This window comes from Oncorhynchus masou, chromosome 9 (genome assembly GCF_036934945.1).
Source record: "Oncorhynchus masou masou isolate Uvic2021 chromosome 9, UVic_Omas_1.1, whole genome shotgun sequence".
Lineage (NCBI taxonomy): Eukaryota > Metazoa > Chordata > Actinopteri > Salmoniformes > Salmonidae > Oncorhynchus > Oncorhynchus masou.
The window spans coordinates 10,174,194-10,191,800 of record NC_088220.1 but is presented as its reverse complement, the minus strand read 5'-3'; the positions used below and the strand labels follow the sequence as shown (position 1 = coordinate 10,191,800).

Sequence of the window (17,607 nt, the reverse complement as noted above, 5' to 3'; positions counted from 1 at the left end):
AGCTAACGTTATTAACCTCACCACAGCAAAGGGAGAGATCAAACTGACTGGCTAACTTGTCTCAATGAATTCAGTTAGCAAGCTAACATTACAGTACAGCTAACGTTAGCAAAGACAGTTAGTTAGGTAGCAAATTAACTGTCAAGATAGTTGAAACATCTAGTCGCTAGTTCAATGGATGACCAATCAACACGTGCTGGCACGTAGCTAGTTAGTTAGCTGGCTCGCGATACTGCAATGTATTGCATGCAAGGAAGCTAATGTTAGCATGTTAACTAACCAGCTGCTGCATGGCTATGCACAACGAATAAAACGTAGTTAACACAACAACTTGGCTAGAAGAGCTTGTTGCATCCTAGTTTTAACGTGGCTACATCTCTATCAAATATAATGACACTGGTCTAAAAACAGATTGAAAATAGCTAATGGCAACTCATCCAACAGCCAAGACGAAGCTAACTATAGCAAGGTAAGGTAGTTAGCGTCACATCAAAAAAGGAAGGGAGGACCCCTCTGAAAAACACAAATACAGAGAAATACAAAAGAGCCCACTTACCGGCATTTTAAGACTTCAGTTTTGATTATTAATTCATATGAGACAAAAGCAAACGCGTTTTGATGGTTTGATGGAAGTTTTTATCTTATCAAAATGATTTAGATGCCAATGCTGTGCCCATTTTCTCCAATGCTGATAACGTTTGTTGTCGTCTGGACACATTGAATCTGCGGCTGCGCAGTAACATGACGGGGGGCAATAGCTTGGTAGTGTACAGTAAAGGACAGTAGAGATGGCATAGCTATAAGTGGAGGCAAAAGGCCTGGCTCACTATGGTTATCTTAGTGAACAACGTATTCACCTAAAATGTTAGTTGAAAAACGTTAAGACAAAGAGTAAGATGAGAAACAGAACAGGAGAACATGATCCATGCAACAGCCAATAAAACGAGTATTTTTGTTATAATGTGTCATAAATTATTTATTTTCAGCACTCAAAGAGCAGAGAAGGAGAATCCCTTAGATGTGTGTCTCTTATCAGAAAAGTCTGACACATAACATGGGTGTGCAGTTATTCAGCAAAAGCATGTTGAGGATGTAACAAACGCATGCTATAGTTGACTAAAGCATTGTTTAGTACTTAATATACATTTAGCCTCTGGTAAAAGCACTGTTGTTGTTTTTCAAATCTAGACTCTGTGGGCTTTGCAAAGGCACTGACCAGTGTGTCCTTTTGCTCTTGAATAAAGAAAACACTCAATCTTTATGCAAAACATTGGTCTGAGGTGGTTTTGTGCAACGGATTGGTAAAAATAACTGTATACAGTAGATCTATGTGCAACTCATGCTTCTGCACATCAACATATACACAAATATATCTCAGAACCTTATAATTATCTGTCTACAGTTTAAAACAGGTCCAAGTAATCTCAAGGGGGAAACTGTTTTCCCTTTGCATATTGGTCACTATATGGCAGTAATATAATATATTATTTTCAACACACATAAAATACACACACACACTCTTCCACAGATTTGGCATCTCGTTTGGCAGTGTCAACAGGTGGAGATCCATTGAAATAGAATTTCTAGAATGGTCATTCCTTTTCAAGTCAACATCACGTGATGGGGTGGGCCGGCGGCCATATTGAGTGTACCCATGAGTGTATGAGTTGCATATCAAATTGTCACGTTCTAAGGAGCTTCCCCCATTCTAGTCATTCTATTTCTATGTGAAAAACACACCTATTATAACTAAACACTACAGGCCGTCAACTGAACCGGTCTAGGAACTGTAGAACACTGCTATGGAAGAGGCCCGTGTGGCCACTGCTCTCCTGGGTGAGCAGAACCCGTCCGTCAGGCCGATGTCTATGAAGCAGGACAGGCTCACCTTGCATCAGGCTCATTTCTGACTCTGTCTGGGCCTGGTAGGACGTCGCTACTCTGTGTCTGAGGGGGGATAGAGAAAGGGGAATGAGTGGAATAGAGAAAGAGATTGTCTATCTGACACATAACATAAACTCAGCACCCTGTCTTTCAAAGATAATTCATAAAAATCTAAATAACTTCACAGATCTTCATTGTAAATGGTTTAAACACTGTTTACCATGCTTGTTCAATGAACCATAAACAATTAATGAACATGCATCTGTGGATTGGTCCCTAAGACACTAACAGCTTACAGAATGTAGACAATTAAGGTCACAGTTATGAAAACTTAGGACACTAAAGAGGCCTTTCTTCTGACTCTTAAATACACCAAAAGAAAGATGCCCAGGGTCCCCGCCCATCTGCGTGAACGTGCCTTAGGCATGCTGCAAGGAGGCATGAGGAGTGCAGATGTGGCCAGGGCAATAAATTGCAATAAACTGTGAGACGCCGAAGACAGCTCTACATTGAGACAGGATGGACAGCTGATCGTCCTCGCAGTGGCAAACCACGTGAAACAACACCTGCACAGGATCGGTACATCCGAACCTCACACCTGCAGGACAGGTACAGGATGGCAACAACAACTGCCTGAGTTACACCAGGAACGCACAATCCCTCCATCAGTGCTCAGACTCTCCACAATAGGCTGACAGAGACTGGACTGAGGGCTTGTAGGCCTGTTGTAAGGCAGTTCCTCACCAGACATCACTGGCAACAACGTTGCCTATGGGCACAAACCCACCATCGCTGGACCAGACAGAACTCTTAACTGACGAGACGTGGTTTTGTCTCACCAGGGGTGATGGTCGGATTCGAGGTTATTGTCGTAGGAATGAGTGTTACACAGAGACCTGTACTCTGTAGCGGGATGGATTTGGATGTGGAGGGTCCGTCATGGTCTGGGTCAGTGTGTCACAGCGTCATCGAACTGAGCTTGTTGTCATTGCAGGCAATCTCAACGCTGTGCGTTACAGGGAAGACATCCTCCTCCCTCATGTGGTATCCTTCCTGCAGGCTCATCTTGATACGACCCTCCAGTATGACAATGCCACCTGCCATACTGCTCATGCTCATGCGTGATTTCCTGCAAGACAGGAATTTCATTGTTCTGTCATGGCCAGCGAAGAGCCCGGATCTCAATCCCAATGAGCACATCTGGGACCTGTTGGATCGGAGGGTGAAATGTCCGGGAACTTGCAGGTGCCTTTGTGGAAGAGTGGGGTAACATCTCACAGCAAGAACTGGTGCAGTCCATGAAGAGGAGATGCAGTGCAGTACTTAATGCAGCTGGTGGCCACACCAGATACTGACTGTTACTTTTGATGTTGACCCCCTTTGTTCAGGGACACATTATTCCATTTCTGTTAGTCACATGTCTGTAGAACTCGTTCAGTAAATGTATCAGTTGTTGAATCTTGCTATGTTCATACAAATATTTACACGTTTGCTGAAAATAAACACCGTTTTTTTAACCTTTATTTAACTAGGCAAGTCATATTCTTATTTACAATGACAGCCTAGGAAAAGTGGGTTAAATGCCTTGTTCAGGGGCAGAACAACAGATTTAAAATAAAATAAAACATTTTTTAACCTTGTCAGCTCAGGGATTTGATCTTGCAACCTATCGGTTACAAAACCAAAACTCTAACCACTAGGCCCACTGCAGCCCCCCCCAAAAAAACTGTCCTCCCACTGCAGCCCCCCAAAAAAACTGTCCTCCCACTGCAGCCCCCCCCCAAAAAAACTGTCCTCCCACTGCAGCCCCCCAAAAAACTGTCCTCCCACTGCAGCCCCCCCCAAAAAACTGTCCTCCCACTGCAGCCCCCCCCCAAAAAACTGTCCTCCCACTGCAGTTGACAGTAAGAGGAGGTTTCTTTCTTTTCTGAGATTATTTACCATTTAGCAGACGCTTTTATTCAAAAAGACTTATAGTCAAGCATATATTTTACGTATGGAGGGGCCCCGGCGGAACCTGAATTCACTACCCTTGTGATGCAAGTGAGCCACAGAGGACCACCGTCACATACAGAATACAGAAATCCTACTTCCTGAAGCCAGACACTAAGCAGGCCAGTTTGTAAAAAGGAGGTGCTGGTTCCTCTCCTACCTGCTAGGGCTGCTGGACTGCATTGACGCAGATGGTGCTGATGATGATAATGAAGAGGTAGGTTTCTGATTGGATGTCAGAACATCTGGAGGGGTTTGTCTCCAGACCTTTCCTGAGAACAGGAGCCTTGCCTTCTTTCAGTATGATCCCAGGCCCATCTCGCCCCAGTGTGAGTGATGGAGCCCAGACCTCCAGGGGAGGGGGACCAGGCCGGGTACTGGAGGGAGGCTGGCGACCCGAGGGCAGGGAGGTGGTCCTGGGCTGTGGTGGAGGGGAATCAGGCTGGGTCAGGAACCGCACTGACTTGGTGGGCTGAGGGATAAAACACATACACAATGTTGACATTATGATACAGCAGTGGAATAGGAATAAAGATGATTGATGCTGGATATAGCAGACAGTGGTAGTCAGCATGTGCTACGTGAAAGAGATCATGGTTAGAGAGAATTTCAAAATAAATAAAAACAAAATAGAAGTCAAAGTAGACCAGTCAACTATCCCTCTAAGCTACTTAATAAGATCTAGAAGGCAGGTGAGCGTGTTACCTTCTCTGTGTTGTTCTTGAGGGCGTCTGGTCTCACTAGGATAGAGTGTATGGAGTGCTGACCATTCGATGCTGCTTGCCTCGTCTCCAACACCTGCCTCGTCTCCAACACCTGCCTATCAAACACCTCTCTGGCAGCCGTGTCCCTGTCCTTCATAGATCTACCACCAGGGGGCACTTGACCTTCAGACATCCAGGCCAGAGATCTGTAGTGATTGGGCAGGATGCTCATGTGTTGTTTCTTCCTGAGCAGAGCAGGGGAGAAGCCAGGGCCCCGGATGTGGCTAAAGTTCTGGCTGTGGGATTGGGACTGAGAATGGGGCTGAAGGCCTGAGGTGGCAGTGGTAGTGTGGGGGTAGTGGTTACTGCATTGGGACGAGCTCTGGGATGAGCTCTGACTGTTTGTCTGGGATTGAAGGGCTGAGCTGGATGAGATGGTGGTGTGGGGGTAGTGTTTTCCCCGCTGAGATGAGCCTGAGAGGACATGAAACATACTTTGAAGTCACTCAAAATGGATCCTTGTCAAATCAACGCAATGTAATTTCCACTGCACTGTTCTGGGTTCCACATTGTACGATCTGACATATCAACTAGAATAGACAGGTTTACTATCTCTGACTGGTCAATACTGAATAGAGAAGCCTTCTTTCCAGGTTTACTATCTCTGACTGGTCAATACTGAATAGAGAAGCCTTCTTTCCAGGTTTACTATCTCTGACTGGTCAATACTGAATAGAGAAGCCTTCTTTCCAGGTTTACTATCTCTGACTGGTCAATACTGAATAGAGAAGCCTTCTTTCCAGGTTTACTATCTCTGACTGGTCAACACTGAATAGAGAAGCCTTCTTTCCAGGTTTACTATCTCTGACTGGTCAATACTGAATAGAGAAGCCTTCTTTCCAGGTTTAATATCTCTGACTGGTCAATACTGAATAGAGAAGCCTTCTTTCCAGGTTTAATATCTCTGACTGGGCAATACTGAATAGAGAAGCCTTCTTTCCAGGTTTAATATCTCTGACTGGTCAATACTGAATAGAGAAGCCTTCTTTCCAGGTTTACTATCTCTGACTGGTCAATACTGAATAGAGAAGCCTTCTTTCCAGGTTTACTATCTCTGACTGGGCAATACTGAATAGAGAAGCCTTCTTTCCAGGTTTACTATCTCTGACTGGGCAATACTGAATAGAGAAGCCTTCTTTCCAGGTTTACTATCTCTGACTGGGCAATACTGAATAGAGAAGCCTTCTTTCCAGGTTTACTATCTCTGACTGGGCAATACTGCATAATGTTAGGATAATAACCAACCAACATGGTTGAGACTGAGAATACAGCACTATGGAACTGTGGAACCACCCAACACCTGAAAATTGAACTTTGTAGAGTTACAAACTTCCTTCACTATTACCTCTCTGTGAACGATGGAAGACCCTCCTCACTGTGTCCCATCCCTCCGAGCTCACCCCATGCAGGGATTGTCTGGTGGCGCCGCCTGTTGATATCATAGGCTGCGTGGCCATGGAAACAGACTGCTGCGGTACCCGTTGTCCAGTAGAGTAACTAGTGCCATCTGAGTTGACCCTGTCGAGAGCTAGAACCACCGCTGGCGTTTTGGAGGACGAGGAGGTTCTTCTTCCAGAGACTGTGCCAGGGCCTGCTGTCACTGCCTTGGAATCCAAGAGCCTGGCAGAAGTTCTGTGTTAGACAGGGAATAAATAGATATTGGTGTCAAAATCAATTAATTAGGTGTCCATGACACAAATGAAAGTCAAAAAAGATAGAACCACTGTAGGAAAGTAGTGTCACTGATGACCCCCACATCAGCTAACAGAAAGGCTGATCCCTCTGATAACTTTAACCACAGCATTACAATCCAAATATCAATTGCCACTCGTTTCTCATGGTCTGCGTAATGAAACCGGCAGAAATGGCTCTCCCGCTTACCTGAGGACAGGTGTGACATAGTTGCCGGGCAGAATGCCCACTTACCTGAGGACAGGTGTGACGTAGTTGCCGGGCAGAATGCCCACTTACCTGAGGACAGGTGTGATGTAGTTGCCGGGCAGAATGCCCACTTACCTGAGGACAGGTGTGACGTAGTTGCCGGGCAGAATGCCCACTTACCTGAGGACAGGTGTGACATAGTTGCCAGGCAGAATGCCCACTTACCTGAGGACAGGTGTGACGTAGTTGCCGGGCAGAATGCCCACTTACCTGAGGACAGGTGTGACGTAGTTGCCAGGGAGGATGCCCACTTTGCCCGTCCGTAGAGAGAGGCCTCGGAGCCAGCCCTCCTTAAACTTCCCATAGACCCCCACCATCTCCCCCTTCCTCAACTCCAGTTCCTCAGAACGACGGGGCTTGTAGGAGTACAGAGCAGCACACCTGAAGAACGGATTACATGTTAGGTTACAACAATCTCACATACAGTGTATTCGGAAAGTATTCAGACCCCTTCACTTTTTCAAAATGTTGTTACGTTACAACCTTATTCTAAAATGGATTCAATAATTTTCTCCCCTCACCAATCTAAACACAATACCCTATAATGACAAATTTGGTGCACATTTATTAAAAATGAAAAACAGAAATACCTTATTTACATAAGTATTCAGACTCTTTGCTATGAGACTCCAAATTGAGCTCAGGGGTATACTGTTTCCATTGATCATCCTTGAGATGTTTCTACAACTTGATTGGAGTCCACCTGTGGTGAATTCAATTGATTGGACATGCTTTGGAAAGGCACACGCCTGTCTATACAATGTTCCACAGTTGACAGTGCATGTCAGAGCAAAAACCAAGCCATGAGGTGGAAGGAATTGTCCGTAGAGCTCAGAGAGGATGTTTTTCAGCAGCAGGGACTGGGAGATTAGTCAGGATTGAGGGAAAGATGAACAAAGTACAGAGTGTTCCTTGATGAAAACCTGCTCCAGAGCGCTCACAAAGGTTCAACTTCCAACAGGACAACAACCCTAAGCACACAGCCAAGACAACGCAGGAGTGGCTTTGGGACATGGCCTTGAGTGGCCTTGAGAGGATCTGCAGAGAAGAATGGGAGAAACTCTCCAAATACAGGTGTGCCAAGCTTGTCGCAAAAATGTATAAACAACTATTTTTGCTTTGTCATTATGGGGTATTGAGATGTCATTATGGGCTATTGAGATGTCATTATGGGGTATTGTGATGTCATTGTGGGGTATTGTGATGTCATTATGGGCTATTGAGATGGTGTTATGGGGTATTGTGATGTCATTGTGGGGTATTGTGATGTCATTATGGGCTATTGAGATGGTATTATGGGGTATTGTGTGTATGGGGTATTGTGTGTATGGGGTATTGTGTGTATGGGGTATTGTGTGTATGGGGTATTGTGTGTATGGGGTATTGTGTGTATGGGGTATTGTGTGTATGGGGTATTGTGTGTATGGGGTATTGTGATGTCATTATGGGGTATTGAGATGTCATTGTGGGGTATTGAGATGGTATTATGGGGTATTGTGTGTAGAAAAAATTTAATCAATTTTAGAATAAGGCTGTAAAGTCACAAAATGTGGAAAAAGTCAAGGGGTCTGAATACTTTCCAAAGTCACTGTAGAGACAGACACACTGTAATGAAGTCACTGTAGACACAGACACATTGTAAGGAAGTCACTGTAGATACAGACACACTGTAATGAAGTCACTGTAGACACAGACACATTGTAAGGAAGTCACTGTAGATACAGACACACTGTAAGGAAGTCACTGTAGACACAGACACATTGTAAGGAAGTCACTGTAGATACAGACACACTGTAAGGAAGTCACTGTAGATACAGACACACTGTAAGGAAGTCACTGTAGATACAGACACACTGTAAGGAAGTCACTGTAGATACAGACACACTGTAAGGAAGTCACTGTAGATACAGACACACTGTAATGAAGTCACTGTAGACACAGACACACTGTAAGGAAGTCACTGTAGAGACAGACACATTGTAAGGAAGTCACTGTAGACACAGACACACTGTAGGGAAGTCACTGTAGATACAGACACACTGTAAGGAAGTCACTGTAGATACAGACACACTGTAAGGAAGTCACTGTAGATACAGACACACTGTAATGAAGTCACTGTAGACACAGACACACTGTAAGGAAGTCACTGTAGACACAGACACACTGTAATGAAGTCACTGTAGACACAGACACACTGTAATGAAGTCACTGTAGATACAGACACACTGTAAGGAAGTCACTGTAGATACAGACACACTGTAATGAAGTCACTGTATAGATGAAAAATTCCATATCTAATGTTTTAAATTACCTTTCCAGGTCATGTATATGATTTCTAGTGTTGAACCACTGTCACGCTACTCCATTCTGGTGTTACTACTCTGGTTATTACTACTGTGTTCCTGCAGTGTTGCTCCAAGGCTACAGCTGTTACTAGTCCAGTGTTAGTCCAGTGTTAGTCCAGTGTTAGTCCAGTGTTAGTCCAGTGTTTGTCCAGTCTTTGTCCAGTGTTAGTCCAGTGTTTGTCCAGTGTTTGTCCAGTGTTAGTCCAGTGTTAGTCCAGTGTTAGTCCAGTGTTTGTCCAGTGTTTGTCCAGTGTTAGTCCAGTGTTAGTCCAGTGTTTGTCCAGTGTTAGTCCAGTGTTTGTCCAGTGTTTGTCCAGTGTTTGTCCAGTGTTTGTCCAGTGTTCACAAGCTGATGGAGTTGCTAGGCGGCAAACTCCTTGGTATCAGCGGAGGTTGTTACTACCATTTTACTAATGTATTACTCCATAGTTACTACTATGTTACTACTACGTTACTCTAATGTTTCTCCAGTTTTACTCACACACTGATGGATAGCTGCTGAGTGGAAGACTGTTTGGTGTCTGCTGAGGCGGAGGCGGTCTGGGGGTTGATCAGAGCCATGGTGATGGTGGGAGGAGCTTCACCACTACTCATCTTCCTCTCACCCTATAGAAACAGAGGAGGAAGACCAGGATGTAAATATGTATACTGCCATAGTGTTCTTCCTCTCACTCTATATAGAGAAAAAGAGGAAGAATTCAAACAGTAAAGACTGAGAAGATATCATGTAAACTGACAGAGGATGACTAAGATGCCCTCATTAAATGTGGAAGAGGGCATTTATGAGGTATAAAGGAGAAATAAAGCAGACTTTAAAGCAGGACTGCTAGAAAGAGAACCTGGGAGAGACAGGAAACAGGAAGATAGACAGACATAAACCTGTATGATTTTAAAAGGATATCATTGTCATTGAATTTAGTCACTCTTTGACAGCATCCCTTTTGATTTAAACAAACATGCATGTTTGCCAATGCCAGAACATTCCGGAGATAAAGGTGAACCATACCCCATCATTTTTTATTTATTTATATTTATTCATTTAACCTTTATTTAACCAGGTAGGCCAGTTGAGAACAAGTTCTCATTTACAACTGTGACCTGGCCAAGATAAAGCAAAGCAGTGCGACAAAAAACAACAACACAGAGTTACACATAAATAAACGTACAGTCAATAACACTATAGAAAAATCTAGGTACAGTGTGTGCAAATGTAGAAGAATAGGGAGGTAAGGCAATAAATAGGCCACAGAGGTGAAATAATTACAATTTAGAATTAACGCTGGTGTGATGGATGTGCAGATGATGATGTGCAAGTAGAGATACTGGGGAGCAAGAGAACTGGAAGGAAAGCGGCCAAAGGAAGTGTTGGCTTTTGGGATGACCAGTGAGATATAATATGTGGACAACTACAAATGCCTACGTGTAACCCCCAAAGTCCACTCCTCCTTTGGCTGCCTTTCCTTCCAGTTCTTTGCTGCCAATGACTGGAACAAATTGCAAAAATCACTGAAGCTGGAGATGCATATCTCCCTCACTAACTTTAAGCATCAGCTGTCAGAGAAGCTTACCGATCATTGCACCTGTACATAGCCCATCTGTAAATAGCCCACCCAACTACCTCATCCCCATATCGTTATTTATTTTTTTGCTCCCCAGTATCTCTACTTGCACATTCATCTTCTGCACATCTATCATTCCAGTGTTTAATTGCTAAATTGTCATTATTTCGCCACTATGGCCTATTTATTGCCTTACCTCCCTAATCTTAAATACATTTGCACACACTGTATATAGAGTTTTCTATTGTGTTATTGACTGTACATTTCTTTATCCCATGTGTAACTCTGTGTTGTTTGTATCGCACTGCTTTGTTCTATCTTGACCAGGTCGCAGTTGTAAATGAGAACTTGTTCTCAACTGGCCAACCAGTTAAATAAAGGGGAAATAAATAAAAAATATTTAAAGAAATTCAAGAGCATGTTGTGTCTCAACCGATTGCGGGCACAACACAAAAACCTTAGATGACGTACAATAGGATCAACAAATGTGAATGCTGCAGTGCTTTGGGCTTCACCTCGCCATCGCTCAGTGTGACATTGGATAATTAAAGTGCATTCAAGAAAGTTATGTTCAGGCCAACTGTAGGCTAATGTGTTAGTAGATGAGTCATTCTGCCAAACCAATAGCAAATAACCACAGGCTGTTTTAATTATAACAACAAATTAACACATTTTCAATCAAAACGATTATACTAATGACAAATGACAAACAGGTAGTGGTCAGAATTCCGAAACAATAGAATAGACATGTGGGTGTGTGTTCATTTGTTTTGCACAAATAGGCCTACATATTTTTTTTTAATAAAGAAAAATCTATTAAGAATTATGCCTTTTTAAATTTGTACAGAGAAAACAAGAAATCTAGATGTATATTGTGTATCGTCCAAACCTCTGAAAAAAATGTAGATACTACTTTTAGGCCATTTCGCCCAGCCCTACTCACAATGCCCTATTACTCCTCCTCCCTCTACCCTCCTCCTCCCTCTCTTCTCTCCCCTCCCCCCTCCTCCTCCTCCCTCTCCTCTCTCACTCCTCTCCCTCTCCTCCTCCTCCTTGTCCTCTCCTCCTCCCTGTCCTCTCTCTCTTCTCTCCCTCTCCCCTCCTCCTCCTCCCTCTCCTCTCTCTCTCCCCTCCTCCTCCCTGTCCTCTCTCTCTCTCTCTCCTCTCCCCTCCTCCTCCTCCCTCTCTGAGAAGATCTCTCTCCCTCCTCCTCCTCCCCCTCTCCTCTCTCTCTCTCTCTCTCTCCTCCTCCTCCCTGTCCTCTCTCTTCTCTCCCTCTCCCCTCTTACCCTATCCTCCCCTCCCTCTCCTCTCTCTCTCTCTCTCTTCTCTCCCTCTCCTCCTCCTCCCTGTCCTCTCTCTCTCTCCCTCTCCCCTCCTCCTCCTCCCTCTCCTCTTCTTCCCTCTCCTCTCCTCCTCCTCCCTGTCCTCTCTCTCTTTCTCTCCACTCCTCCTCCTCCCTCTCCTCCTCCTCCTTGTCCTCTCTCTCTCTCTTATCTTCAACCTCCTCCACCTCCTCCCTCTACTCCTCCTCCTGTTGTAATGGTTTGTGGTTAACAGTGTAGTCATTCTGTAAACACTACATAGTGGTGTTCCAGACACAGGCTATTAGCATCCACCTCTAGAAACACTACATAGTGGTGTTCCAGACCCAGGCTATTAGCATCACACCTCTAGAAACACAGCCTGGCAGGGTGTTCCAGACCCAGGCTATTAGCATCACACCTCTAGAAACAGCCTGGCAGGGTGTTCCAGACCCAGGCTATTAGCATCACACCTCTAGAAACACAGCCTGGCATGGTGTTCCAGACCCAGGCTATTAGCATCACACCTCTAGAAACACAGCCTGACAGGGTGTTCCAGACCCAGGCTATTAGCATCACACCTCTAGAAACACAGCCTGGCATGGTGTTCCAGACCCAGGCTATTAGTATCACACCTCTAGAAACACAGCCTAGCAGGGTGTTCCAGACCCAGGCTATAAGCATCACACCTCTCGAAACACAGCCTAGCAGGGTGTTCCAGACCCAGGCTATAAGCATCACACCTCTCGAAACACAGCCTAGCAGGGTGTTCCAGACCCAGGCTATTAGTATCACACCTCTCGAAACACAGCCTAGCAGGGTGTTCCAGACCCAGGCTATTAGTATCACACCTCTAGAAACACAGCTTGGCAGGGTGTTCCAGACCCAGGCTATTAGTATCACACCTCTAGAAACACAGCTTGGCAGGGTGTTCCAGACCCAGGCTATTAGTATCACACCTCTAGAAACACAGCCTAGCAGGGTGTTCCAACCCAGGCTATAAGCATCACACCTCTCGAAACACAGCCTAGCAGGGTGTTCCAGACCCAGGCTATTAGTATCACACCTCTCGAAACACAGCCTAGCAGGGTGTTCCAGACCCAGGCTATTAGTATCACACCTCTAGAAACACAGCTTGGCAGGGTGTTCCAGACCCAGGCTATTAGTATCACACCTCTAGAAACACAGCTTGGCAGGGTGTTCCAGACCCAGGCTATTAGTATCACACCTCTAGAAACACAGCCTGACAGGGTGTTCCAGACCCAGGCTATTAGTATCACACCTCTAGAAACACAGCCTAGCAGGGTGTTCCAGACACAGGCTATTAGCATCCACCTCTAGAAACACTACATAGTGGTGTTCCAGACCCAGGCTATAAGCATCACACCTCTAGAAACACAGCCTAGCAGGGTGTTCCAGACCCAGGCTATTAGTATCACACCTCTAGAAACACAGCCTAGCAGGGTGTTCCAGACCCAGGCTATAAGCATCACACCTCTAGAAACACAGCCTAGCAGGGTGTTCCAGACCCAGGCTATAAGCATCACACCTCTAGAAACACAGCCTAGCAGGGTGTTCCAGACCCAGGCTATTAGCATCACACCTCTCGAAACACATCCTAGCAGGGTGTTCCAGACCCAGGCTATAAGCATCACACCTCTCGAAACACAGCCTAGCAGGGTGTTCCAGACCCAGGCTATTAGCATCACACCTCTCGAAACACATCCTAGCAGGGTGTTCCAGACCCAGGCTATAAGCATCACACCTCTCGAAACACATCCTAGCAGGGTGTTCCAGACCCAGGCTATAAGCATCACACCTCTCGAAACACAGCCTAGCAGGGTGTTCCAGACCCAGGCTATTAGCATCACACCTCTCGAAACACATCCTAGCAGGGTGTTCCAGACCCAGGCTATTAGCATCACACCTCTAGAAACACATCCTAGCAGGGTGTTCCAGACCCAGGCTATTAGTATCACACCTCTAGAAACACATCCTAGCAGGGTGTTCCAGACCCAGGCTATAAGCATCACACCTCTAGAAACACAGCCTAGCAGGGTGTTCCAGACCCAGGCTATAAGCATCACACCTCTAGAAACACAGCCTAGCAGGGTGTTCCAGACCCAGGCTATTAGCATCACACCTCTAGAAACACAGCCTAGCAGGGTGTTCCTACTGTCTCTCCACTTGGTATAATCTCATACCATCTCCAGCAACATAACAAGTCAACTGTTAGCCGCAGGTAACTTCTTAGCAACTGTTAAACTGTTTGAGACTGTTAGCACAGATCTGTTTGTTTGTGCTTCATACGCCAACACCTCTTCCTTTGGTTGTCATCCCAAACATGACTGGCACTCACACAAATCAGATCTGGCAAAGAAACAGGTCAATAAATAAACTGTTCTCCACAGACAGCCTCATAGCATTTTATAGCCTTTGTTGACATGTTGGTAACGTTGATTCTCTGATTATGACGCCCGTACTGTATAACATTAACGTTAAATAAACAGCAATGTTAAAGATGGTATTATAGGAAGTAAAACAAACATCAACATCATGACATCACAACAATAGTGCTGAGGTGGGAAGAAAACACGGAACATCAACAACCTCCTTCTGTTTAGCTGGGTGGGAGGGAAGGAAGGAAGGAAGGGCATGCAGGACTAGGCTTGTCTGCTATTATTGGCACAGCAATGTGAAGGAGTATTACCTGCTCAGTGAAGAGGAAGGAGCTCTCAGGCAGATCAGAGAGGGAGGGAGAGAAAGAGGGAGTGAGAGAGAGATGAGAGCGGGAGGGAGAGAAAGTGGGAAATAAAGAGAGAGAGGGAGATGAGGAATGACAGAGAAAAAGAGGGAGATGAGGAATGACAGAGAAAGAGAGGTAGATCAGGAATGAGAGAGAAAGAGAGGGAGGTCAGGAATGAGAGAGAAAGAGAAGGAGAGAGGAGAGAGATGAGAGGTTTTGTTATATAACTGACTACAGTGACTCATCATCGTCATCATGTGAGGGATCAACACAGGGGGGTGCTCTGGACCCTCCTCCTCCTCCTCTTTCTACTCCTCCTATGAGGGATCAACAGAGACAGAGGGGTGCTCTGGACCCTCCTCCTCCTCTTTCTATTCCTCCTATGAGGGATCAACAGAGAGACAGGGGGTGCTCTGGACCCTCCTCCTCCTCCTCTTTCTACTCCTCCTATGAGGGATCAACAGAGACAGAGGGGTGCTCTGGACCGTCCCCTCCTCCTCCTCTTTCTACTCCTCCTATGAGGGATCAACAGAGACAGAGGGGTGCTCTGGACCCTCCTCCTCCTCCTCTTTCTACTCCTCCTATGAGGGATGAACAGAGACAGAGGGGTGCTCTGGACCCTCCTCCTCCTCCTCTTTCTACTCCTCCTATGAGGGATCAACAGAGACAGAGGGGTGCTCTGGACCCTCCTCCTCCTCCTCTTTCTACTCCTCCTATGAGGGATCAACAGAGTGACAGAGGGGTGCTCTGGACCCTCCCCCTCCTCCTCCTCTTTCTACTCCTCCTATGAGGGATCAACAGAGAGAGAGAGGGGTGCTCTGGACCCTCCTCCTCCTCCTCTTTCTACTAGGTTGCATTTATATTTTTGTTCAGTATTAGAGCCCTGAGGTTTGAAATTAAATCTCTGCAGGTGTGTTTGGATGGCATAGCACTCGCGTCAGAATAACCTGCTTTGAAATGACCAAGGCTATACAGCATAGTGTAGTTGTACGGTTTCACTTTGGGTTAAAAGGTAGAGGATTAATATCTTTATCTGGGCCCAGGTACAACATAACACACGGTAGGTACTGCACCCGAGTTAGCGTAGCTGCGTAGCTAATGCTGCACCAGCAGTCCACATGATGTTTATGGTACACCAAGGAAGGTCAAGGTTGTTGTGCCCTCCATCTCTTCTCAGATGCACCTCTGCTAAATGAGCACCTGGGAAGCATCGTTGAGCACCCTTCCTGTCTGTGTCTCCATACCAAATTGCACCCTACATAGTGCACTACGTTTGACCAGAGCCCTGGTCTATATAGGGGTATAGGGTCCCATTTTGGACACAGGTGTATTCCATCTCCCAGGCCACACCCACAGCAGGACCATGCAATGTCCTTTCAGACTGCTACGCATCAGCTTGAGGAAAGCCTGGCCTCCTACCAACCACTCTGATTGAAATCTGGGCTTCCCTGCTGTTTCCTATACACTATGCTCCATCTTCCAATACCTCCATCTATCTATCATTCCCTCCCTCCCTCCATCTATCTATCATTCCCTACCTCCATCTATCTATCATTCCCTCCATCTATCTATCATTCCCTCCATCTATCTATCATTCCCTCCCTCCATCTATCTATCATTCCCTCCATCTATCTATCATTCCCTCCCTCCATCTATCTATCATTCCCTCCCTCCATCTATCTATCATTCCCTCCATCTATCTATCATTCACTCCATCTATCTATCTATCATTCACCCCCTCCATCTATCTATCATTCCCTCCCTCCATCTATCTATCATTCCCTCCATCTATCTATCATTCACTCCCTCCATCTATCTATCATTCCCTCCATCTATCTATCATTCACTCCCTCCATCTATCTATCATTCCATCCATCTATCTATCATTCGCCCCCTCCATCTATCTATCATTCACTCCCTCCATCTATATATCATTCCCTCCCTCCATCTATCTATCATTCACTCCCTCCATCTATATATCATTCCCTCCCTCCATCTATCTATCATTCCCTCCATCTATCTATCATTCACCCCCTCCATCTATCTATCATTCACTCCCTCCATCTATATATCATTCCCTCCCTCCATCTATCTATCATTCCCTCCCTCCATCTATCTATCATTCACTCCCTCCATCTATCTATCATTCCCTCCATCTATCAATCATTCGCCCCCTCCATCTATCTATCATTCACTCCCTCCATCTATATATCATTCCCTCCCTCCATCTATCTATCATTCACTCCCTCCATCTATATATCATTCCCTCCCTCCATCTATCTATCATTCCCTCCATCTATCTATCATTCACCCCCTCCATCTATCTATCATTCACTCCCTCCATCTATATATCATTCCCTCCCTCCATCTATCTATCATTCACTCCCTCCATCTATCTATCATTCCCTCCCTATCTATCTATCATTCCCTCCATCTATCTATCTATCATTCCCTCCATCTATATATCATTCCCTCCCTCCATCTATCTATCATTCACTCCCTCCATCTATCTATCATTCCCTCCATCTATCTATCTATCATTCCCTCCCTCCATCTACTCTATCATTCACTCCCTCCATCTATCTATCATTCCCTCCATCTATCTATCATTCACTCCCTCCATCTATCTATCATTCACTCCCTCCATCTATCTATCATTCACTCCCTCCATCTATCTATCATTCACTCACTCTATCTATATATCATTCCCTCCCTCCATCTATCTATCATTCACTCCCTCCATCTATCTATCATTCCCTCCCTCCATCTATCTATCATTCCCTCCCTCCATCTATATCATTCCCTCCCCTCCATCTATCTATCATTCCCTCCATCTATCTATCATTCCCTCCCTCCATCTATCTATCATTCCCTCCCTCCATCTATCTATCATTCCCTCCATCTATCTATCATTCACTCCATCTATCTATCTATCATTCACCCCCATCTATCTATCATTCCCTCCCTCCATCTATCTATCATTCCCTCCATCTATCTATCATTCACTCCCTCCATCTATCTATCATTCCTCCCTCCATCTATCTATCATTCACTCCCTCCATCTATCTATCA

General features: G+C 45.3%; 1 protein-coding gene and 1 pseudogene across 4 annotated transcripts in view; both read right to left on the bottom strand.

Annotated features, from left to right (window-relative positions):
- The window catches only part of LOC135545509 (kinesin-like protein KIF3A), a 34,925-nt gene extending 34,194 nt beyond the window's left edge, over nt 1–731 (bottom strand). For 2 of the 4 annotated variants that reach the window (XM_064973150.1, XM_064973151.1), the window contains exon 1: nt 557–725. In XM_064973150.1, the coding sequence (XP_064829222.1) occupies nt 557–562 (6 nt within the window). In that variant the 5' untranslated portion in view covers nt 563–725. Of the gene's footprint in view, nt 1–556 lie in introns of all 4 variants that reach the window. The other 2 variants (XM_064973152.1, XM_064973149.1) reach the window with 2 other exon arrangements.
- A 745-nt stretch (nt 732–1,476) lies between these two features.
- LOC135544939 (E3 ubiquitin-protein ligase SH3RF1-like) lies at nt 1,477–14,568 on the bottom strand (annotated as a pseudogene).
- Between the last annotated feature and the right edge of the window lie 3,039 nt (nt 14,569–17,607).